This window comes from Bidens hawaiensis, unplaced genomic scaffold (genome assembly GCF_021521415.1).
Source record: "Bidens hawaiensis isolate Kalapana, Puna unplaced genomic scaffold, B.hawaiensis_p1.1 tig00015203_1, whole genome shotgun sequence".
Lineage (NCBI taxonomy): Eukaryota > Viridiplantae > Streptophyta > Magnoliopsida > Asterales > Asteraceae > Bidens > Bidens hawaiensis.
In genome coordinates, this window is record NW_027492351.1 from 85,738 (window position 1) to 110,136 (window position 24,399).

General features: G+C 35.4%; 2 protein-coding genes and 1 pseudogene across 3 annotated transcripts; 1 reads left to right on the forward strand and 2 right to left on the reverse strand.

The window, feature by feature from the left end:
• Positions 1–781: 781 nt before the first annotated feature.
• Positions 782–2,896, reverse strand: LOC143548613 (aquaporin NIP1-1-like). The gene is made up of 5 exons (XM_077039725.1): positions 2,720–2,896; positions 2,404–2,628; positions 1,357–1,554; positions 1,199–1,260; positions 782–1,109 (listed from the first exon to the last, which is right to left on the reverse strand). The coding sequence occupies exons 1-5, from the start codon at positions 2,894–2,896 to the stop codon at positions 944–946; spliced, it is 828 nt and encodes a 275-aa protein (XP_076895840.1). The 3' UTR covers positions 782–943.
• A 12,823-nt stretch (positions 2,897–15,719) lies between these two features.
• On the forward strand, positions 15,720–17,789 carry LOC143548614 (seipin-2-like; annotated as a pseudogene). The gene is made up of 2 exons (XR_013137988.1): positions 15,720–16,858; positions 17,302–17,789. The product of XR_013137988.1 is annotated as a seipin-2-like (transcript).
• Positions 17,790–19,195: 1,406 nt separating this feature from the next.
• LOC143548615 (aquaporin NIP1-1-like) lies at positions 19,196–21,310 on the reverse strand. The gene is made up of 5 exons (XM_077039727.1): positions 21,134–21,310; positions 20,818–21,042; positions 19,771–19,968; positions 19,613–19,674; positions 19,196–19,523 (listed from the first exon to the last, which is right to left on the reverse strand). The coding sequence occupies exons 1-5, from the start codon at positions 21,308–21,310 to the stop codon at positions 19,358–19,360; spliced, it is 828 nt and encodes a 275-aa protein (XP_076895842.1). The 3' UTR covers positions 19,196–19,357.
• Positions 21,311–24,399: the final 3,089 nt, after the last annotated feature.

Consider the following 24,399-nt stretch of genomic DNA (forward strand, 5'->3'; position numbering starts at 1 on the left):
ATAGCCGGGCCTAGGGTTCCGGGCTGGGTTCATTGATGCTCCTAAGATTGGGCTTCACCAAGATCATTTAAATGTGTAATAAAAAGGAGAAATGTAACTACAGTTCAATGATATCTTATACCCTGCAAACATGACATGACAATAAGTAAAATGGTTGATCCAATGGCAAAACGAAAATGACAACACGAATAGAGTTATATACATATTAATATATATATAAACAGTATATTAATCTTTTGTTCGTTTATATATATCATTTGACAGGGTTTATGCATGGTGTCTAATCTATCTTGAATATAAACCTACATGCATGTTCATAAATATATAGAAACACCACTCATGGCCGGTGAAAACTATATATGTACGCATATGATTTTAAGATGAAATAATTAAACAGTACCTTCTGGGAAAAAGGAAGAGTGATATGTTGTGAAGAAACTGATGCTGCATCTTTAATTTGATGTCAGGTGTCTCTTCCCCAACATCAATCTCGACCATCATCGCGAAACCTATGTATATATTCCTTAATGTTCAGTAGATGTGATCAGATGTTTGAGGGACAAAGCCATATTAAACTGTTTGGAATGGGATATATGATCAATACATAATAAAGTCAGACCGGCCTAGTTTATCACTTTATTCGGTAACAAAACACCAAAGGGCATGTGACATAGTGGTACGTATCGAATGTGTTAGTTCACATGTAGTTAAGAGCTAAGAATAGAGCTTGCATGTTGGAGTACTTGTTAAAATCAGCTTGAATGAAAGTTATTTATGAATAGACAACATATACTTCACATAAACAAAACAATAATAAATCACATATCAATAATAATAAGAACATCCAAAAGAATGGCAATCTTAAAATATGCAAATCCACTTTTTATAAAAACAAAAAAAGTGGTGTAACTATAGACGTTATGTATACATATCTTACATCCCACTAGCTAGAAGGTTTATCCGTGAACCTTATAGTATTATACGCCCATGCACCACCTATAGCGCCAACAGTTGGTCCCAAAATATAGACCCATAGCCCCTTGTACTCATTCCACACGAGCGCTGGTCCTATGCTTCTTGCCGGGTTCATTGACGCACCTGATACTGGCCTGTCATTAAAATATGTGTCTCAATACATAACTGTAATGGTTACTAGTTATGTACATAATAATGTATATCAACATGTAGAATATTGTACCCTGCAAATATGGAGTTAAGTAGAATAGTTGATCCAATGGCGACCCCTGCTAATTGTCCCGTCTAGATCAAAGACCATGATGTATCATTACATTCATTAGTAATGCTTGTAACTAAATTATCATAAATAGTAAGAAATTTTGAAAAAATTGTACTCACGGCTCGATCATCCGTGGCGACTGCGCTAATGACAAACATGAGGTAGAATGTGATAATAATTTCCATCACCAATGATTGAAAACTCGACCCGGGAGGGATATTTCCAATAAAAAGGTTGTTGGTATCGTCAAATATTAAGCGTAGGGTTCCACTCGCTACTATTGATGCAAGGATTTGAGCTATCATGTATCCGGGTACCTAAACAAACAGTAATAAAGCATTAAAGATCAAGATACGCTATTAGATAACCAAGTCGTTTTCGACAGCTGAATTTGCCAGAAATGCATAGGAAAGAGTCGTTAGCGACTTTTTAAAAACATATGTACTTTTTGTGGGAACTTGGAAGAACCGTACCCCATGAAACTCTTTTCGAAAAAGGCTCTGACAAATAAGAACCGTCGAAAGTACCGACTCATTTCCAACACATCCCATTTTCTTTGGACTTAAAGACCAAAAGAGGGTTGCGGCGCAGCTTGTTGCCCGTTTACCTGCCACTTTATTGTAATCGCTTTGTACTAACTTTTGGTGGTATTTCTAACACAACTTGTTCGTAAAAGGGTGACTCATCAGTCGTCACCAAGGGTTTTAGTTTTGTCATTAGAGCATCCACAACGCTGCATTTGTGGATGCTCGTTTGTGATGTGGTATGCAACAAACAGAGGGGGGTAAACGAGCCTGCATTGTGGCCTTTCGTTTGTGATGGTGGGTTTGTGACTTTAAACAAGCAGACGACTGGAGTGGTGAGGCGTGGTGTCTCATAACCCTCACATACACATACATATTTGTTATATATATACAAATTTAATATATTTTGTTAGGGTTTGTAGAGGTCTAGTGTTGTGGAAGAAAGTGATTGGTTTTTTAAGAAAAGATTTGAATCTTATGTAGCGGTATATAGGTTTGGCATTATGGATGCTCTTATTTTATAGCCGATTAGGGTTTTCTGCCGTGTTGTAATTAATTAATGTATTATACTATTATTATGTCATAGTTAAATACATATATCTAAAATAAATGAACATCAAATTGATGATCATAAGTAATCACCTCATTCCAAGGGAACCTTCCGAAAGTGGCCAAAGCAATGGTGACAGCAGGGTTCATATGTGCACCCGAGACATGCCCAACGGCATACACCATCACCATCACTGCCGCCCCCCATACTACCGCGATTCCAGGGTGACCCACCACATTGTTGGTGTCAATGTTCACCATGATCGCCCCACATCCTGCAAATACCAAGAAGAATGTAGCGAACAACTCTGCTAGCAACTGCCCAAAAAATCAATCATGAAATGGCCGTGTCAGTACAATTTTTACAATGATTTAAAGATTGTATTACGGATAAAAGAAAGAAGGTTACCTTCTGGGAGAAGTGAATATTAGAGAATATTATAGAATATAATGTCAGCGTATTGTGAAGCCTAATCAAATAAAAAGAAGGTGGTGTGATATCTTTAGTGTCATCTTTTGGTATGCCTACTACATGATGCTCATTAATAATATTAATGGCAGCTCCATCACTCTCCACCATGGCCATTGCACCTCAGAAGTTATTCTGTGTGTGAGAGAGAGAGAGAGGAGCTGAAAATAGAGATGGATTTTGGGCAAGAAAAAAACAGTGTATTTATAGGAGTTTATAGGAGTGTCAATGAACAGTAAAGAAAAAATTATATATATGTATGTAATAGTGGTTCTACCTGAATGATGTATGAATTAGTTGTGCTACTAAAAATAGAAATAAAAAAAATATGAGGATGAAAGTTAGAGGTAAAATGAGAGGAGGTGCCGACTGACAGGTGGATCCGAGTAAGTTTTGAAACATATTGAACATGGTTGAGCCATTACTATATTCTATTAATATTATATGGTATAATCAATTTATTTATTATAAACGAGCTACGTCTGGATAACGGGTAAGCGAACAACAAGCTGTGCCGCTCTCCCATTTTGAATCGCAAATCATATTCTACTAAATATAATTTTATCCATGTATTTTTTCTAACAACAAACATGTATTATTTCACACCGTGTTGGGATAGGAGATGCTAACCAATCAATAATAAACGGGGACGGTATTTTTGTATTTTTATTTCTAGTAATAATACAGAGAAATGAGAAATGTAAGAATTTGATATGTAATTAGTTTATAAATTTATTTACAAAATGTATATGAGGGATTTAGAAGTTTTGTCAATAGGCATAACTAATATCTGGCCTTCGCTGTTCGGATATATATTGTATTGATTATATAACTTTCGATTAGGTCTGGGAAAGGTTATTTTAGAAACTTGAAACCTAGCAGTATTATTCAAATTAAAACTTCTAACAAATGGTTCCATGATTTCAACTCTGGAAGTGAGTTTAATTTGTAGTATCATAATTTTGTGTGGACCAATTCTTTGTTTACCTTCGTATTTATATGAAGTTTCTTTTAATAAATATGAAAAATATAGTTTTTTTTACATTATAAAAAATTGAATTTACAAAATCATAGATAAATAATATTAAAAACAATTATCAGTTATAAACTCAATAAATTAAATAATAAAAAAAATATTGAGTATGTAACAAAAAAATAAACTAATTCCATCTTTTTTACAAAAAAAAAAAGTGAGTTTAAATAAGTTCATAAATCTCTAAATAGGAGATTTGAATATAACTTGAGTAAGCTGGATTTTCTTTTTGAACGACCAACTAAGTAACGCCAGATACTACGTACGCGGCCCCCATTGGCTAAAGGTAGCCCGAGTCGGCCACTAGTCCGGACGGACGAAGCCCCTAGCGGTCCACCTATTGAGGGATTCACCGGATAAAAGCCGACCCCCAAGCCCGCCAAATGGCACGACAGCGAGGAACAGGTAAAACCGGGTGAGATCAGGACTCGAACCCTGGTTTGCCAGGGTCATCCCTCATATCTCCCATATAAATTGGTGATAGTGAGGTTTGAACCCCCTACCTCTTACATGTAAAATGAGTGCTCTACCATTGAGCCACATCCAATTTATGAGTAAGCTGAATTAACTAGTATTGTATATAAATATTTTTTTTTCTTATTGGTGTTGATATACACCATAATGGTCTTTATAAGTCCACCAATATTTACTAGAATTACTAAAAATGTAATTTATATTAGTATTTTCACATGCAAGAATAAACTTCAAAATTTTTGAAAATAAAGTCAAAGTTAAAAGAAAACTGTGCTGAAACTTGAAAGGGTTTACTGCAAACAGTACTATAACGTAAAACATGATGATAGAGCATAATAGTCCCAAAAAACCTCACAGGGCCAAATAAACTTGTATCGGTTTCAAATTAGTAGACATTAATGTTTATTATTTACACTAACGTTTATTTCATGATTAATAAAGCTAAAAATCATATAAAGTTACGAACCTATTATTATACATAAATCGGTTATATAGCTATGTAACAATATACATACTCTCTTTCTCTCTCACATTTTAACTTATCATCACTTACAAGTGAATTATTGGATTCTTTAAAGACGTCCATTATTATCATATATATAATGTATTATCATTACGTTTTTTATATTGTTAATAGAGCTGTATCTTTAGTTAGAATAGACTTACATATGGTAAAAACTAAAAGTAATAAAACTTGTATTATCTTTTATTTTATATATATTTTTTATTTGTTATATAGAAGTCGCTAAACTCACATGACTTTTAGTTTACCAAAACCGACCTGCCGGCCGACCACGGGTTTAGACCTGTATCTTTGACTTTCTTGGCCTCATGTTGCTCGATAATGTTGAAAAAAATACATACATCAACATTAATTCTTTGAATTAATATATTTTAAAATAGCTCGTAAACATCAAGGCCTATTAGCTCAGTTGGTTAGAGCGTTGTGCTAATAACGCGAAGGTCATTTACTTTTTAGGAATATTTTGATTTTATAACTAAAATATAAGCTCTTAGTAAACACTTTACTAGTATTAAAACTGTCAAGTTAAATTGAAATTACTGTTACCTTGATCAACGACAAAACCACAGTTAATCATCAGCAGCAGGACCTTGGACTCTTGGTGATCAGGAATCTGTATGTCTTTGATGAGTATGCACAGAGAATCTCTTATCTATTTTCATGACCAACAAACATCTTCTCGAGTAGCACCCGCATGGCCACATCGCCAACACAAGACTACTAGACCCAATTTGTACTGACACTATCACTCACTTTTTTCATACCACCCCAAATATTAGTACCTTCTTCCATGTAAGTTCTTTATAACTCCTCATTGCTGAACCTTTAATGAAAAATTTAGCCATCCGGCCATGCTACTTAAAGTGGTCTTTTACATGCATGTGTTCACGTCTGTGAATGGTTACGTAAACATGTAAATTACTTAAATCAAAGTAAAAAGTAAGCAATGTATACTTAATTAATAAAATTGGGGAAAACCTTCAAGAGTTTGAAATTGGAGCTCCATACAATGGAATTCAGGTCTAGCACATAGGTCAAACCGTCTATGAGCTCATTAATACATTTACATACAATATTAGTGATAAGACCGTAACTTTAAACGTGGCGAGAGCTTTGCGCTTTGTAGTTAAGTTAGAAGATTTTCTAACTCATTTGCTTTTATGTCAATTCAAGTATCGGTCCACTTTCTCTTGATAGCATGTTATCTTGATGCCAAAATGCCATTAATACTTCTAACAGTATTCTAATACGGAGACATAAGATCAAATAGAAAACATGTTTGTTATGAGAAGGGTAAGAAACCAATTAAAATTCGGATAATAAATTAATTAAAAATGGTATTATGGTAATCATAAATCAAGATCCTATTTACATGAAAACTTTATTCGGCGCGCAGTTTCTATTCAATTGAATTCCTGGTTCTTGTTTCCTATTTTCATGCATGAATTAAACAATCAATATAAAAAATCAAACTAAAAGCATGAATATCTTTATTATCGTTCAATATTTAAGGTGTTGCTCTTATTAATAGTGTTGTTAATGAGTGTGTTGGTTTGATAAAATCCATCTTGTGTTGCTTTAATTCTCTATTTTCACCATCTTGTCTGAGTGACTATTCTTTTAATTGATGAGCGAGTGTGATGTTAACAAGCGTACAATTACCAAATGTGTTGTTAACGAATGTGTTGGCTTGTTAAAACCCATTTTAATCTTTTAGTTGTTTAACGAGTGTGCTGTTAATGAATGTATTGTTACCAAATGTGTTGTTTTCGAGTGTGCTATTAGTGTGCCTTGTTAAGATATTCAAACAAAATGAGAATTCCAGAAGAAGACAAATAAATGAAGACTCTAATGCCCTTCCTTATATCAAAAAACATAATCTCTTCCCAAATTAATTAGAAACTAAATCTTAACCTTAAATCTTGAAAATGAAAGGTCATGATTTATTCTCACGTATTTCACATAAATTATGTTTTCTACAATAACCACCCTCTCTAATACGTACATATAAAACATGTACCAACATGATAGAAACTACATACTCAACTACTAACATATGATCCTACACACTTATTCAAACAATTTTTATTATAAACAAACGGGTCAAAAATCAACAAATATGATCATATGTTATATAGCTAGGCAACTCTTTGGCATTTCTGATGTGGGTCGATTGGATTACAAATGACCAAGAAATTTAGGAGGAACGAATAGAACAAGTACACAACTTAATATTTCTGCTTGCATTAATAATGGAAGAAAGCCCATTAAATAGGCAAATACATGCAACAAATAAAACTAACTCTACGATAACATGGAAAGCAAATTTAACAAACGTGGGGTAGGGAGCATCCCCCACTACACCCATTATTATCTCACACTTAATTCAAATAACAAAACAAACAATAACTTGGCAGTTAACGACCCAACACCCATGCATGCTGACCCGTTTCCCGACCCGGTACATATCAAATTCATGGGTCATAATAGTAAACAACTAGTAACATCTACAACATGATTGTTATCAATTTATAAACACTTTACCATAACATACATAGTGACGGACCCAGGAAACTTTCTTATAAGGGTCAATTTTATTTTTTTGGGTTGGTGCTCAGTTATCAATCAATATATAATTTTTTTCGGCTTGGGTCGGTCGGGTCAAATCAATACTAAATTTTTCTTATCCAATTCGTTCGTTCTAGTCGGGCCATACAAAAAATATAATCAAACAAAATATCATATAATAAAAGGTACGTGTAACTTCATTTAAAAAGACATAAGTAAAACCGAATATATTTATATATAAAGTTGTTTAATACGGGTTTTTATTTTGTAAATATTAACCATAACATCTAATTTCTATTTCTAAGCAAGTTTTTCTCAACCAAACAAATAAAACAATTGTTTCACTTCTCATTATCCATTCGATAACCTAACCTAACAAAAAATCAGTGAAAAACAAAATGTCAAAGAAATGTCTATGGCTCAACAAAGTTCCCAAAATGTCTATCTCAATAAGTTAGATTCCTCACTTATTTCAGATCAGGCGAACCTTTTTATCAATCAATGATCAACCACCATCTGGCCAATTTAAAAGCGGATCCGACGACATATTTGAATAAAAGTACGTCGGCGACGCTATGGTCTTCAGGGTGTTCTCGTCGGTCTGCCACCAAGTCACCGTCGGAACCGACTTTTTTCTATTTTTTTTCTTGTTTTTCAACAAAGCTTGTGCGGCAATGGTGACTGCATGTATTCCGACGGTCTGCCACCGGAACTGTATGTATTCCGGCGGTTTTTGAATAAAATTGAATCTACCATTTTTTCCGACGGCCACTCTTATTCCCAATTACCCGCATGTATTCTAAATCCGGCAATAAAGTCAGATCTACCATGTATACTGGCGGCCTTATTTATTGGTACCTACACATTGAACCGCCACGGTGATGGTGGTCGAGGAGTGTTGAAGTTGTGAGGATACTTGAATAGTAGATGTGTGGTGGGGGTAAAGAAGAAATCTGTTGGTCGGAATTCTTTGTCGTTGGGTTTAAGGTGGGGTGTGCTCCTTCCATGGCTGGGTGGTCGGAAAGTTAACGGTGTTCACATGTGTTGCATACTTGAATAATAATAATAATAATAATAATAATAAAAAGGGAGGAATAAAATGGAGGTTTGAGTGTCTAACAAGGACAAATGGGGCATGCTCACTGGTTTAATAAAAGTTAGGTTGTCATATTAAAAAGGTTGGGACCGACATTATTTACTGTAGATATTTTGGGAATTTTTTAAACTCACGGACAAAACCTCGATATGCAAGAGTAAAAAGGATAATATGAGGATTTTTCCAAATTTTAATGCTTTAGAACAAGACTTTTTAATAGTTGTTTTTATTACAAAAGTATCCCTAGTCTAAAAAAAACTAAAAATTGCAAAGCTTATCATCTTTTCTAAAACAAACTCTTTGATTGGAAAATTTTAAAGGTGGGTTGTGAACAATCTTTTCATCATCTTTCTTCCTTCTATTTTCATTATTTAACAGGGTCGGGGTCGAAATTTTACATAGGCCAGTTAGAATTTTATTGTATATATAACCCTAAACCTTTTATTTCACAGGGGTCGGCCGACCCCCATAGCCTAAGCATAGGTCCGCCCTGAATATATGATGGTTTGGGTATAAATTATGTGTATATATGTGTTATTTCATGTATTTTAATTGTTTATATATAGCGAACACGATTACTTTGAGTTCTTGTATGATTGTAGGTGTTTGGAGCTTAAACGAGCTAAATCAGAGCCATCCAGCTGAAGATTAAGCAAGCTTCTAGAAGACGGAAGCATAGGGAAACATATATGGATGGTTAAGAAGGATTCGGGTATGGATTAGATGAGAAACCCGAAGCGAAAACTGAACAAGACGGATTACCGGATAAGTGTCTTTTAGTAAAACGGGCATATCTCGGCCTAGCTAGAAAATGATTTACGAAACTCATATACATGAATTTCAGGTTTCTCGAAGAGGCAAATCTGAATATGAGGCCAACGTACTTCGCGCGACGCGAAGCGAGGGTCAAAAACCCTTCGCGCTACACGAAGGGGCTTAAAAATGGGGAAAAGATGTAAGGCCCGTTCCCGGTAGCCCTACTTTAGCGTCGGATTTACTCATAAACACAGTTCTACAAATCAGAGTTTATTAAAACTTTTCGCGGAATTTAAAACATCAATCATTTTTTACAAAACATTAAATCTTTTCTTTGATACCAAAACCCAAAACATTATATTTAAAACATCTTTTCTTCTATATTCACATGCCAGCCGTTCAATCCATGCCATGTGCCATCCTCATGATAACTCTTCAGTCTGATCACCTGCGTGCATACTAAAAGTCAGCTACGCTGAGTGAGTTCTAGTTAATCAAGCAACTTATCATACAACCACTACATGCATCGTATACGTATCCGAAGACACGTAGCACACTATCTGACCTCCTCACCTTACCACTTAACCTCTTATTTACCCCTACCGCTTTGCCACTTTAATAACGAATGACGTTATGCCACTTTGCCACTTTAATAACGAATAACGTTATGCCACTTTTCCACTTTAATAACGAAGTCACGCATAGGCTTACCCTACCACGTACTATCGTCATGCCACTAACACCCTTACTAGACCCCTATCCACTTCTATCACACTCTACTTCTACTTGTCTATAACCCACTTCCTATCTGTACATTATTTACATAATAAGCAAGTCATATAATAGCATTCAAACACACTAATAACCACTTGGCAATCACTATCCTTGGCGATACGTGCAATATCCGAAGATCGTTCACGCACCAAAAAGAATTATATATTAGCTTCCTCGTATATCATCTATAACATACACTTACCACTTAAGGTAAGTGTATTCACACTTCACATCGAATATGGACACAGCCCCGAAAAACACAACAAGGAAAATGGGGCTAGAAACTCACCTGAATGCGATTACGTTCACCGTTTATAGTTATTTCTTTCTTGAGCTGTGCACGACTAACTGTATAACAATTACACGTATCAATTAACTATTACTACTTGTATCGTATTTCTATCTTAATATAACCCACAACGAACGGGGGTCCGGGGGCAGCGCCCCTGCCAGCGGGGTTCTAGGGGCGGCAGCCCCTAGCGGGGTCCAAGGGGCAGAGCCCCTGGCTGGGGTTAAAGTTATTATTCATTAACTGTCTTAACACATTTTCCATTAGGATTTTAAGTTATTATTCTATTCACCTACTCACTCGTTAGCCCGATTCGTGGTCTAGTACTGGATTACTTTTACTTAGCGTTTTAAGCGAACTTAACATTAAGCGAACTTAACATTAAGCAGACTTAACATTAAGCGAACTTAATCATTAAGCGAACTTAATCATTAAGCGAACTTAACATTAAACGAACTTATCACCAGGCGAACTTGTATAGGGCGAACTTATATGGGTGCGAACTTATCATGCACGCGAACATATAGGTTAGCGAACTTATCTACAGCAGCGACGGGTTCTGATTTTATCCCCATAAACATATCTGTCCCACCCGTAACCCTTCGATATGATGTTAATTAATCCCGTGAACATTCCCATGATCATTTTTTTGATAAGATTCGGCCCGAAAACGCACAAAGTTTGGACCTTTAAACTCAAAAACGTTCAATACTAGATCTAAGGTTTTCGTTGAACGAACCGTACGCGTTTATGGACTCATTAGGTTCGTTCTAACATCAAGTTTGCTACTTTAATACTCGTTTATACCCTATCTTTGCTAGGTTCGAGTTTCACGGATAACCATTCATAAAAACGGAAACTTTAAGGATAAAGGACATACCTTTACGTGTTTTTAAGGTTACGGTTAGCTTGGTGATGAACTACAATCTTGTATCTTGCTTGCACGCTCAAGATCTATTAAGTTATAGGCTCGGTTTGGTCTCGGATTGCTCCTTAGCTCGCGGCCGTATATGGTGTAGGAAGTATGTGTGTGTTTTTGAGTGTGTAGAGATTAGGATGGATAAGATGGATGGAATGGAAAGGATTAGGGTTTAAGGGGGTATTTATACTCCCTTAAGCCCATGGACCTAAGGCCCATATTTCCTTTTTGGTCCATAACTAATCCCATCTAATTATCCTACTTAGTCTTTCGTATTTTACTATTATTATTATTATCGTTCCACTAACTCGTTTATTTCACCCGACAAAATAATATATTAAATATTACTTTAGAAATTTCGGGATGTTACAAAAGAACCCTAACTTGATGTAATCAGTTTTGAGCCCCTATTTCGACCTATCCTTCATTCCAGCAATCAAAGAGAAGCCCTAGGACGATTTTCCACCATCCCGAAGCCTCCGGTTCCTCAGTTAATCGCATGATTCCATCCTTTCATCAGATAAGCGAATTCTTCGTGATGCCAATGTCAGGCTAAAACCATTGTATTCACTGTAGGCTAGGTTTTGTGTAAACTAACTTTGATCAGATTCTATGTTTTGAATGAGTATGAACTTGATTCAATGTCTTTAATCTCGACCCTTGACGCAAGTTTACCATAACAACTTGGTAAGTCTTTTCATTTCTATGATGCCACTTTCAACTTAGTTGTTTACATGAAAGGGCTATTTTAATCCATTTTAGCATTTTTATTCGTTTAAGCTTACTGTTTCGTTTAAGTTATGAGTTTCTATTTTTTTTATATCATTTCTGTGGTATTGGGTATGTGGTAACCAACCTCGGTCTCATACCGAGTCACGGACCGAACCGAAACTGAACTCCCATTTAAACTCTTTATTTAATTGATTTAATACAAGTTGCATGTAAGATTTAAGTTTTTAGGTTCTTTTATTTACTTTTTGTATTTGTTTTCATGATATGAATTTGTTGGATCCAAACTTGGTCGTATATCAAGTCTTGAACAAACCGAACTAAACCGAGTTCACTCTCTTAAAACACACTAGTTGTGTTTTGTGACACAAAATCTCATATTTTCTTTTAAGATCTTATTATAAACTGATTTATAAATATTTTCTGAAAATACCTGGTATGTCGGATCCAACTTGATCTTTTAACAAGCTTGGACCGATAAGACCGAACACCCGCTTAACATTAACGTTTAGAGTTTCTTCCTAATAGAACTTCTAACTTAGTTCAGTTGATGTTTTTAATGAGTTATCTCATAATATTTGTCACGTTGGAATATCGGTTTCGTACTTGACAACTTATCGAGACCCGAACCAACTAAGCCGAACACTCGTTAAAATCCCGTTTTGGTATTTATCTAACAAGGGGTCGTGAACTATTGCATTAAACCAATCCCCGCATATTTACTTAACCTTACTTAACAAAGGTTAAGTAAAACTTATAGATAAAGAACATAGACTCGATTTCAGGATAACTTACTTTTCAAACAGTCACTTTAATTACTTAAGTTTTCTTACACTTTAAACCCCAAAACTTTGTTTACTTATTTTATTTGTCATTTTTATTTTACTTTAAGTTTCTCAAGACATCCTACTAACTTAAGGACTTTTCAATCTAAGATTCGCTCGTTAACTCGTTGAGCTAGGGGTGTTCTTCGGGTTCGTTTTCGGGTTTTTCGAGTCGGGTTCTTCGGGTTTCAAAGTTTTAAATCTTGACCCGAAACCCAAACCGAATCTCTCACGAGTTTTTCGGGTTTGAGTAATTCGGGTTTTGGTTTTTTTGGTTTGGGTTAATCGGGTTTCAAGTATCCTAGAAAACAAAACAAAAAACAAAAAAATTTAAGAAACTATAATGCTAAAATTAAAACAACATATTATACTTTGCTCGTAATCAAATAATCAAATAATAAACCAACATAACTTGATAAAACACTATAAAAGAAGAGTAAAACTAACTCGAACAATAATCGTCTTCAACCGTGATTTGTTTGTTCGATTACGGTTGCTATTAGTAACAGACGGAAAACATAAATTAACAATAAACAATCGATCTATAATAGTTGTAATGACAACAATCGATTAGGACGATAATACTAAGCCTAGTATACCTAAAAATATATTTAATTTCAGAACTAAAAGTTTGTTCGGGTTATTCAGGTTGACCCGAAACTTATAAATCAAACCCGAGAACCAACCCGAATTACTTCGGTTCGGGTTCGGGTTAATCTTTTCTTGGGTTCGTGTTTTTCGGGTCGGGTTAGTTGGGTTCGGGTATATGTTTTCTCGGGTTGGGTTTCGGGTAAAAGTGAAAGCCCTACGTTGAGCTGTTTTTCTCAAGCTTTCTTTTAAATAAGTTCGTGTCACACCCTCAAAATCCACTAACGGAGTTTTACCGTCAGAGGGTGTGAACTAACAGGATCGGAATCATTAGTTATAATCAAACCCCATAAATAAAGTTTTCAAACCACGAAACATTAAGTTTAAATAAGTGCGGAAGCGTAAATTCATAAACCAAGTGTTGCGTCACGCAGGACGACTTAAAACCCAATTAATGACAGTTTAAAAACAAGTTTGCAAAAACGATAGTGTTCAATGAAATGCATGTTCCTATACCACGCGCCCGCCTCGGCTACCTGAGAATAGCATACTAAAAGTGTCAACACAGGGTTGGTGAGTTCACATATATAAATAAAGAAAAAAATGTTTGTGTTTAAGTGTTTGCGTTTTGCGTTTGCGTTACCAGATAGTGTTAAATCAATTATATATCAATAGGTAGCTAGCCTATAAGACAAGTATTTACTAAGTGTTTGACACCGAAGCTGACTGTTTATCAATTGCCTTGCCACCATGTCTACCACGACCATGGAAAATGTGTTAGCCAAGATTACACCCACTCGACCTGCCGTCGAGTTTAGAGTTGGGTGGGGTTTGTCAAACCCAGTAGTACTACTCAACAGTGACTCGCTATTATACAATACTAAACGGTTCGATGTTATGAAGGACTTTAGTTGGTTCGTTTGCCACTTAGCCTTACAAGTGATATATAACTAATAACAAAATCTAAAGCGTTTTGGAGTATGTTATCTCCCCCAAGTAAAAAGCGTTTAAAAAAGTAAAAGGGAAACGTGAAACTCACTGTTTGCGAACAATTCAAAAACAAGTCAACCGAGAGATGCGCGTCACAGGAAATCCTCACTAGCGCTCTAAAATAAGAATGAGATTTTCTAAGTGTTGGAACAATTATTGAGTCTCTAGACTCGGTACATAATACATATGCATGAGATACGTTTCGTGTTTCGTTTGTGAATTGTGTGTGACTCGACAAACACAATGGTGACACGTTACATGTGTAAACAACTACATAAGTATCAAGTACTAACATTGTACATTACTAGTAATTATTCCCCACAAGGGCAATTTAGTCAAAAACATATCAAATATCGATCAACCAACACGTTTCATGTATTTTCACATAGTTCAGCAGCTAGTTTTATCAAGACAGAATTCTACTTGGAAAGATTACTCAATTCAACATATCATAACACATCAATTAATTTACCAAAAATCGTCTGTCAGGTCATTTCGGATCGGATCTTAATCAATCATGTCATAACTCACACAAAATTAATCGTGTTGACAAGCGAGTTAATGACGGGTTACTATGTTTATAAAGATGACCGTTTGTTAAAGGCGGAATCAATAACAAACATACGGTTGCAGTGAATATTCAAAATACGAAGACACACGAAGGATTCACTCAAAAGATTTCCATTTATATAACGTTAATCATACAAAAGGATAATCGATTAGGGTTTAGGAGGAATCCTAGGACAGCCGTCACACACAAAATATTCTCTTAATTAATGTGTCGGTCTTATCCTCTCTGTATCTCGTGTCTCCTCCCTGGCGGCGTGCCCTAATTATTCTATTTATAGGCCTGCCAACCTAGGACAGCTGTCATTCCTTCTAGAAACCCTATCCGATAGTACATATTCAATTTACATATTCAAAAATTATACTAAGTGTAAAACAAGTCTTCCGGGTAGGCTTTTCATTAAACTTCAGTCTCCGAGTATGCAGTGTACTCGGCCTTCCTTCAGACTTGGTAAACATAGAAGTGTACTCGGAATCAGTTTCCGGGTAGACTTTACTTAGAGAATATTTTACTAAGTAAAATATTCACCGAGTAGACTTCAATCTTCTTGGACTTATCAAACTTTGCTCGACAAATCCTTACGAGCAACCTTGTTCTTCTATGATCCTGTTCGGCTCATTTTCAGTTGAATAACTTATTGATAAGGCGTACTCGGGAGTACATATCTTGCTTGAGCAGAACCTTACTCGATATAACTTAGAGATATTCCATCAATCCTCTTTTCAAATCTTCTTCTTCTTCTTCACCAAATCAATCAGCAAACCCTAAACCCTAGATGATTATTATTATTATATTCCAGCTCCACTTCAATGGAACTCCAATCAACCTCCCATAACATCAACACCAACGAAATCGAATTCCACGACGCACTCGACCACTTCCCGTTCGTCGACGCCTCAAATTCCTTCGATGAATCCATTTCTACTTCCAACGAAGATAAATCCACAGTTACCATCATACCTAATCACTCGCCGAACTCCACCTCATCATCTTCTTCCTCGGCCCTCCGCCAAGTTTTCCCGCCAAATCCCAGCAAGCCCTTGATAGAGAGTTTGAAGAATCATGAGAAATTAGATGTGGGTTTGCAGAATATTGAGAAATTGGATATGGGTTTGCAGAATAATGAGAAACTGGATGTGGGTTTGAAGAATAATGAGAAATTGGATGTGGGTTTGCAGAATATTGAGAATTTGGATGTGGGTTTGCAGAATATTGAGAATTTGGAGGTGGGTTTGAAGAATAATGAGAAACTCGATGTGGGTTTGAAGAATAATCACGAATTGGATGAGAATTTGAACTCCACGACGGTTAATCGGAGTTCAATTACGAGTATTAGTGACGACGAGTCTGTTACCGTTGACTCGCCAAATCCTACTCCAAATCTTGTTTTTATCATAACCCATCTGGTAATTAATGTTATCAGTTTTCAAACAAAGCTATTATTAAGCATCGTTAACTTCTCGGTTCGGGTAATTTATTCTTCATATATGTTATTCAACAACCCGTATAATATTATAAGACTTGGAAGATCTGGAATTTGGGGAATTTGTAATAACACAGGTGTTAAGTTAATTAACTATCTCGGGTTTCAAAACAATGAGTCTGCATTTATGTTATGTGTTCGAATCGGATATGGGTTGTTGTGGGTAGCTTACTGTGGGTTTATTTTAGTATTTTTGTTAGTTTCGGCTTTGGTTATTAGTGGCGTGATTGTTAAACGGGTCGTTGAGGAACCGGTGCAGATAACTGAGCAGTTGGTTTTTGATTATACGGAAGATGCTCCCGTGGCTTTTGCGCCTGTGGTTTCTTGTGCAGAGTCGGCTTTGTTGGTGCGTAAGGAAAATAGTAAGATTGGAACGAGAGTTGTACCGGTTGGTCATGAATTGAAGGCGACTGTCTCTTTGGTGTTGCCGGATCCGATTATAATAGAAAGCTTGGGATTTTTCAGGTATGTAATAATGTTACGAGCCTGGCTTTAAAATGCACGTATTAGGAATGCATAATGCGCGCATCACATGATGCGATCTTATGCGTGATGTGGTTGTCTTATGCATTGGTCGGTTTTTCCTTAGAGCGAACCAAAATAAGTTTTTGAACAGTTAGGTTTTTATAATCGGTTTGGTTTTGATTTTTTTTGTTGTTACCATTTGGGCTTGAAAGTTTTGAGCTGAAAAAAATGGCACAAAATATAGATTGAGTTTTTCGGTTATGGTTCGGTTAATTCAGCTCGGTTTGGTTTGGTTTTTCTGGTTATGGCAAAACCGAAACTGAACCGAGAAATCATTTAAAAAGAAAACGGAAAACAAAGCGTTGGTTTTTGTTCAGTTCGGTTACGCATAATTCATTTACTTTGAAGTCTTGAACTCATTGTTAATCAACTTGTTATTGAAGGTAAGGGTTGACTTTCTTTCAAGTGATAATACACTCCTTACAACTACAAGAAAGCCATCCATGTTGCTATTCAAAAGCGGCCCGATTCGGCTTCTTTCAACTTTTCTCAAATTACCTTCTCTTCTCACCGGCTATCCATCAGAAACGCAAACTTTGGACATAAATATCAACGGGTATACTGAAAAAGATACTCCTTTGTCATGCTTACGTGTTGTCGTTGAACAACGAGCCGAATTTGCAAAAGGGGGCGGTGTTCCTGAAATATACTCGGCAGTTATAAAACTGGAGTCCCGGTTTTCGTTCTTGAAGAGGATGTTGTGGTATTGGAAGTGGTTGATATATATGTGGATTAGTATGATGATGTTTACAGTGGAGTTGTTATTCACAGTGTTATGTTGTACGCCTGTTATATGTCCATGGGTACGGCGTGCGGGTGGTTCAGTTAATATCGCATCTCACAGTCATAACAAGCCTCCTGAATAAAAATGGTTGAAGCTAGTAAACATTGTCAAGGTTAAACATTTCATGTGGTTTTTGTATTTATTTCCATATTTGTTATGCATATATAGGCAAAGTTTTAATTTTGGTTTATGTAAATTGATTTGTAAATTACTCAATTAGTTTATGTATATATCAATGTAACAGATTCATCTTGTAATATAATGGTTTCCAGTATATGTATATAATTTTTGTACATGTATATATAGTAGGCCGAGGTAGGTTCCACTACAAAGTGGTATTCCTTAAAACCGACTGTGGATCATCGATTAAAGAAATCAATGGTTGAGATCATCAAAGTGTAAGAAAGTAAAAAGCGCCAAGTATTTTAGAACAAATCTCCTAACTTTTTATATGATATTGTAATTTCAAAAAAAAATTAAACTATACTCGTGTTAAAGGAGACAACGCTTCATGTTAGCTTTTGTGCATTTGTGCTAAATCCGAATGGAGAAGGGCAAATCTGGGCATCCAATTTATGGAGGAAAGACGAACTCTTGACGATCTCACGTACGGGCTTGTTGGTGTATCTTATGGTACCATACTCCCAAGCCCTGCTATGGCTCCTAGTATCGGTACGAGTACGAGTATGTAGACCTATAAGCCTGGGTATTGGTTAGACACGATAGCCGGGCCTAGGGTTCCGGGCTGGGTTCATTGATGCTCCTAAGATTGGGCTTCACCAAGATCATTTAAATGTGTAATAAAAAGGAGAAATGTAACTACAGTTCAATGATATCTTATACCCTGCAAACATGACATGACAATAAGTAAAATGGTTGATCCAATGGCAAAACGAAAATGACAACACGAATAGAGTTATATACATATTAATATATATATAAACAGTATATTAATCTTTTGTTCGTTTATATATATCATTTGACAGGGTTTATGCATGGTGTCTAATCTATCTTGAATATAAACCTACATGCATGTTCATAAATATATAGAAACACCACTCATGGCCGGTGAAAACTATATATGTACGCATATGATTTTAAGATGAAATAATTAAACAGTACCTTCTGGGAAAAAGGAAGAGTGATATGTTGTGAAGAAACTGATGCTGCATCTTTAATTTGATGTCTCCCCAACATCAATCTCGACCATCATCGCGAAACCTATGTATATATTCCTTAATGTTCAGTAGATGTGATCAGATGTTTGAGGGACAAAGCCATATTAAACTGTTTGGAATGGGATATATGATCAATACATAATAAAGTCAGACCGGCCTAGTTTATCACTTTATTCGGTAACAAAACACCAAAGGGCATGTGACATAGTGGTACGTATCGAATGTGTTAGTTCACATGTAGTTAAGAGCTAAGAATAGAGCTTGCATGTTGGAGTACTTGTTAAAATCAGCTTGAATGAAAGTTATTTATGAATAGACAACATATACTTCACATAAACAAAACAATAATAAATCACATATCAATAATAATAAGAACATCCAAAAGAATGGCAATCTTAAAATATGCAAATCCACTTTTTATAAAAACAAAAAAAGTGGTGTAACTATAGACGTTATGTATACATATCTTACATCCCACTAGCTAGAAGGTTTATCCGTGAACCTTATAGTATTATACGCCCATGCACCACCTATAGCGCCAACAGTTGGTCCCAAAATATAGACCCATAGCCCCTTGTACTCATTCCACACGAGCGCTGGTCCTATGCTTCTTGCCGGGTTCATTGACGCACCTGATACTGGCCTGTCATTAAAATATGTGTCTCAATACATAACTGTAATGGTTACTAGTTATGTACATAATAATGTATATCAACATGTAGAATATTGTACCCTGCAAATATGGAGTTAAGTAGAATAGTTGATCCAATGGCGACCCCTGCTAATTGTCCCGTCTAGATCAAAGACCATGATGTATCATTACATTCATTAGTAATGCTTGTAACTAAATTATCATAAATAGTAAGAAATTTTGAAAAAATTGTACTCACGGCTCGATCATCCGTGGCGACTGCGCTAATGACAAACATGAGGTAGAATGTGATAATAATTTCCATCACCAATGATTGAAAACTCGACCCGGGAGGGATATTTCCAATAAAAAGGTTGTTGGTATCGTCAAATATTAAGCGTAGGGTTCCACTCGCTACTATTGATGCAAGGATTTGAGCTATCATGTATCCGGGTACCTAAACAAACAGTAATAAAGCATTAAAGATCAAGATACGCTATTAGATAACCAAGTCGTTTTCGACAGCTGAATTTGCCAGAAATGCATAGGAAAGAGTCGTTAGCGACTTTTTAAAAACATATGTACTTTTTGTGGGAACTTGGAAGAACCGTACCCCATGAAACTCTTTTCGAAAAAGGCTCTGACAAATAAGAACCGTCGAAAGTACCGACTCATTTCAAACACATCCCATTTTCTTTGGACTTAAAGACCAAAAGAGGGTTGCGGCGCAGCTTGTTGCCCGTTTACCTGCCACTTTATTGTAATCGCTTTGTACTAACTTTTGGTGGTATTTCTAACACAACTTGTTCGTAAAAGGGTGACTCATCAGTCGTCACCAAGGGTTTTAGTTTTGTCATTAGAGCATCCACAACGCTGCATTTGTGGATGCTCGTTTGTGATGTGGTATGCAACAAACAGAGGGGGGTAAACGAGCCTGCATTGTGGCCTTTCGTTTGTGATGGTGGGTTTGTGACTTTAAACAAGCAGACGACTGGAGTGGTGAGGCGTGGTGTCTCATAACCCTCACATACACATACATATTTGTTATATATATACAAATTTAATATATTTTGTTAGGGTTTGTAGAGGTCTAGTGTTGTGGAAGAAAGTGATTGGTTTTTTAAGAAAAGATTTGAATCTTATGTAGCGGTATATAGGTTTGGCATTATGGATGCTCTTATTTTATAGCCGATTAGGGTTTTCTGCCGTGTTGTAATTAATTAATGTATTATACTATTATTATGTCATAGTTAAATACATATATCTAAAATAAATGAACATCAAATTGATGATCATAAGTAATCACCTCATTCCAAGGGAACCTTCCGAAAGTGGCCAAAGCAATGGTGACAGCAGGGTTCATATGTGCACCCGAGACATGCCCAACGGCATACACCATCACCATCACTGCCGCCCCCCATACTACCGCGATTCCAGGGTGACCCACCACATTGTTGGTGTCAATGTTCACCATGATCGCCCCACATCCTGCAAATACCAAGAAGAATGTAGCGAACAACTCTGCTAGCAACTGCCCAAAAAATCAATCATGAAATGGCCGTGTCAGTACAATTTTTACAATGATTTAAAGATTGTATTACGGATAAAAGAAAGAAGGTTACCTTCTGGGAGAAGTGAATATTAGAGAATATTATAGAATATAATGTCAGCGTATTGTGAAGCCTAATCAAATAAAAAGAAGGTGGTGTGATATCTTTAGTGTCATCTTTTGGTATGCCTACTACATGATGCTCATTAATAATATTAATGGCAGCTCCATCACTCTCCACCATGGCCATTGCACCTCAGAAGTTATTCTGTGTGTGAGAGAGAGAGAGAGGAGCTGAAAATAGAGATGGATTTTGGGCAAGAAAAAAACAGTGTATTTATAGGAGTTTATAGGAGTGTCAATGAACAGTAAAGAAAAAATTATATATATGTATGTAATAGTGGTTCTACCTGAATGATGTATGAATTAGTTGTGCTACTAAAAATAGAAATAAAAAAAATATGAGGATGAAAGTTAGAGGTAAAATGAGAGGAGGTGCCGACTGACAGGTGGATCCGAGTAAGTTTTGAAACATATTGAACATGGTTGAGCCATTACTATATTCTATTAATATTATATGGTATAATCAATTTATTTATTATAAACGAGCTACGTCTGGATAACGGGTAAGCGAACAACAAGCTGTGCCGCTCTCCCATTTTGAATCGCAAATCATATTCTACTAAATATAATTTTATCCATGTATTTTTTCTAACAACAAACATGTATTATTTCACACCGTGTTGGGATAGGAGATGCTAACCAATCAATAATAAACGGGGACGGTATTTTTGTATTTTTATTTCTAGTAATAATACAGAGAAATGAGAAATGTAAGAATTTGATATGTAATTAGTTTATAAATTTATTTACAAAATGTATATGAGGGATTTAGAAGTTTTGTCAATAGGCATAACTAATATCTGGCCTTCGCTGTTCGGATATATATTGTATTGATTATATAACTTTCGATTAGGTCTGGGAAAGGTTATTTTAGAAACTTGAAACCTAGCAGTATTATTCAAATTAAAACTTCTAACAAATGGTTCCATGATTTCAACTCTGGAAGTGAGTTTAATTTGTAGTATCATAATTTTGTGTGGACCAATTCTTTGTTTACCTTCGTATTTATATGAAGTTTCTTTTAATAAATATGAAAAATATAGTTTTTTTTACATTATAAAAAATTGAATTTACAAAATCATAGATAAATAATATTAAAAACAATTATCAGTTATAAACTCAATAAATTAAATAATAAAAAAAATATTGAGTATGTAACAAAAAAATAAACTAATTCCATCTTTTTTACAAAAAAAAAAAGTGAGTTTAAATAAGTTCATAAATCTCTAAATAGGAGATTTGAATATAACTTGAGTAAGCTGGATTTTCTTTTTGAACGACCAACTAAGTAACGCCAGATACTACGTACGCGGCCCCCATTGGCTAAAGGTAGCCCGAGTCGGCCACTAGTCCGGACGGACGAAGCCCCTAGCGGTCCACCTATTGAGGGATTCACCGGATAAAAGCCGACCCCCACGTCCGCCAAATGACACGACAGCGAGGAACCGGTAAAACCGGTTGAGATCAGGACTCGAACCCTGGTTTGCCAGGGTCATTCCTCATATGTCCCATATAAATTGGTGATAGTGAGGTTTGAACCCCCTACCTCTTACATGTAAAATGAGTGCTCTACCATTGAGCCACATCCAATTTATGAGTAAGCTGAATTAACTAGTATTGTATATAAATATTTTTTTTTCTTATTGGTGTTGATATACACCATAATGGTCTTTATAAGTCCACCAATATTTACTAGAATTACTAAAAATGTAATTTATATTAGTATTTTCACATGCAAGAATAAACTTCAAAATTTTTGAAAATAAAGTCAAAGTTAAAAGAAAACTGTGCTGAAACTTGAAAGGGTTTACTGCAAACAGTACTATAACGTAAAACATGATGATAGAGCATAATAGTCCCAAAAAACCTCACAGGGCCAAATAAACTTGTATCGGTTTCAAATTAGTAGACATTAATGTTTATTATTTACACTAACGTTTATTTCATGATTAATAAAGCTAAAAATCATATAAAGTTACGAACCTATTATTATACATAAATCGGTTATATAGCTATGTAACAATATACATACTCTCTTTCTCTCTCACATTTTAACTTATCATCACTTACAAGTGAATTATTGGATTCTTTAAAGACGTCCATTATTATCATATATATAATGTATTATCATTACGTTTTTTATATTGTTAATAGAGCTGTATCTTTAGTTAGAATAGACTTACATATGGTAAAAACTAAAAGTAATAAAACTTGTATTATCTTTTATTTTATATATATTTTTTATTTGTTATATAGAAGTCGCTAAACTCACATGACTTTTAGTTTACCAAAACCGACCTGCCGGCCGACCACGGGTTTAGACCTGTATCTTTGACTTTCTTGGCCTCATGTTGCTCGATAATGTTGAAAAAAATACATACATCAACATTAATTCTTTGAATTAATATATTTTAAAATAGCTCGTAAACATCAAGGCCTATTAGCTCAGTTGGTTAGAGCGTTGTGCTAATAACGCGAAGGTCATTTACTTTTTAGGAATATTTTGATTTTATAACTAAAATATAAGCTCTTAGTAAACACTTTACTAGTATTAAAACTGTCAAGTTAAATTGAAATTACTGTTACCTTGATCAACGACAAAACCACAGTTAATCATCAGCAGCAGGACCTTGGACTCTTGGTGATCAGGAATCTGTATGTCTTTGATGAGTATGCACAGAGAATCTCTTATCTATTTTCATGACCAACAAACATCTTCTCGAGTAGCACCCGCATGGCCACATCGCCAACACAAGACTACTAGACCCAATTTGTACTGACACTATCACTCACTTTTTTCATACCACCCCAAATATTAGTACCTTCTTCCATGTAAGTTCTTTATAACTCCTCATTGCTGAACCTTTAATGAAAAATTTAGCCATCCGGCCATGCTACTTAAAGTGGTCTTTTACATGCATGTGTTCACGTCTGTGAATGGTTACGTAAACATGTAAATTACTTAAATCAAAGTAAAAAGTAAGCAATGTATACTTAATTAATAAAATTGGGGAAAACCTTCAAGAGTTTGAAATTGGAGCTCCATACAATGGAATTCAGGTCTAGCACATAGGTCAAACCGTCTATGAGCTCATTAATACATTTACATACAATATTAGTGATAAGACCGTAACTTTAAACGTGGCGAGAGCTTTGCGCTTTGTAGTTAAGTTAGAAGATTTTCTAACTCATTTGCTTTTATGTCAATTCAAGTAT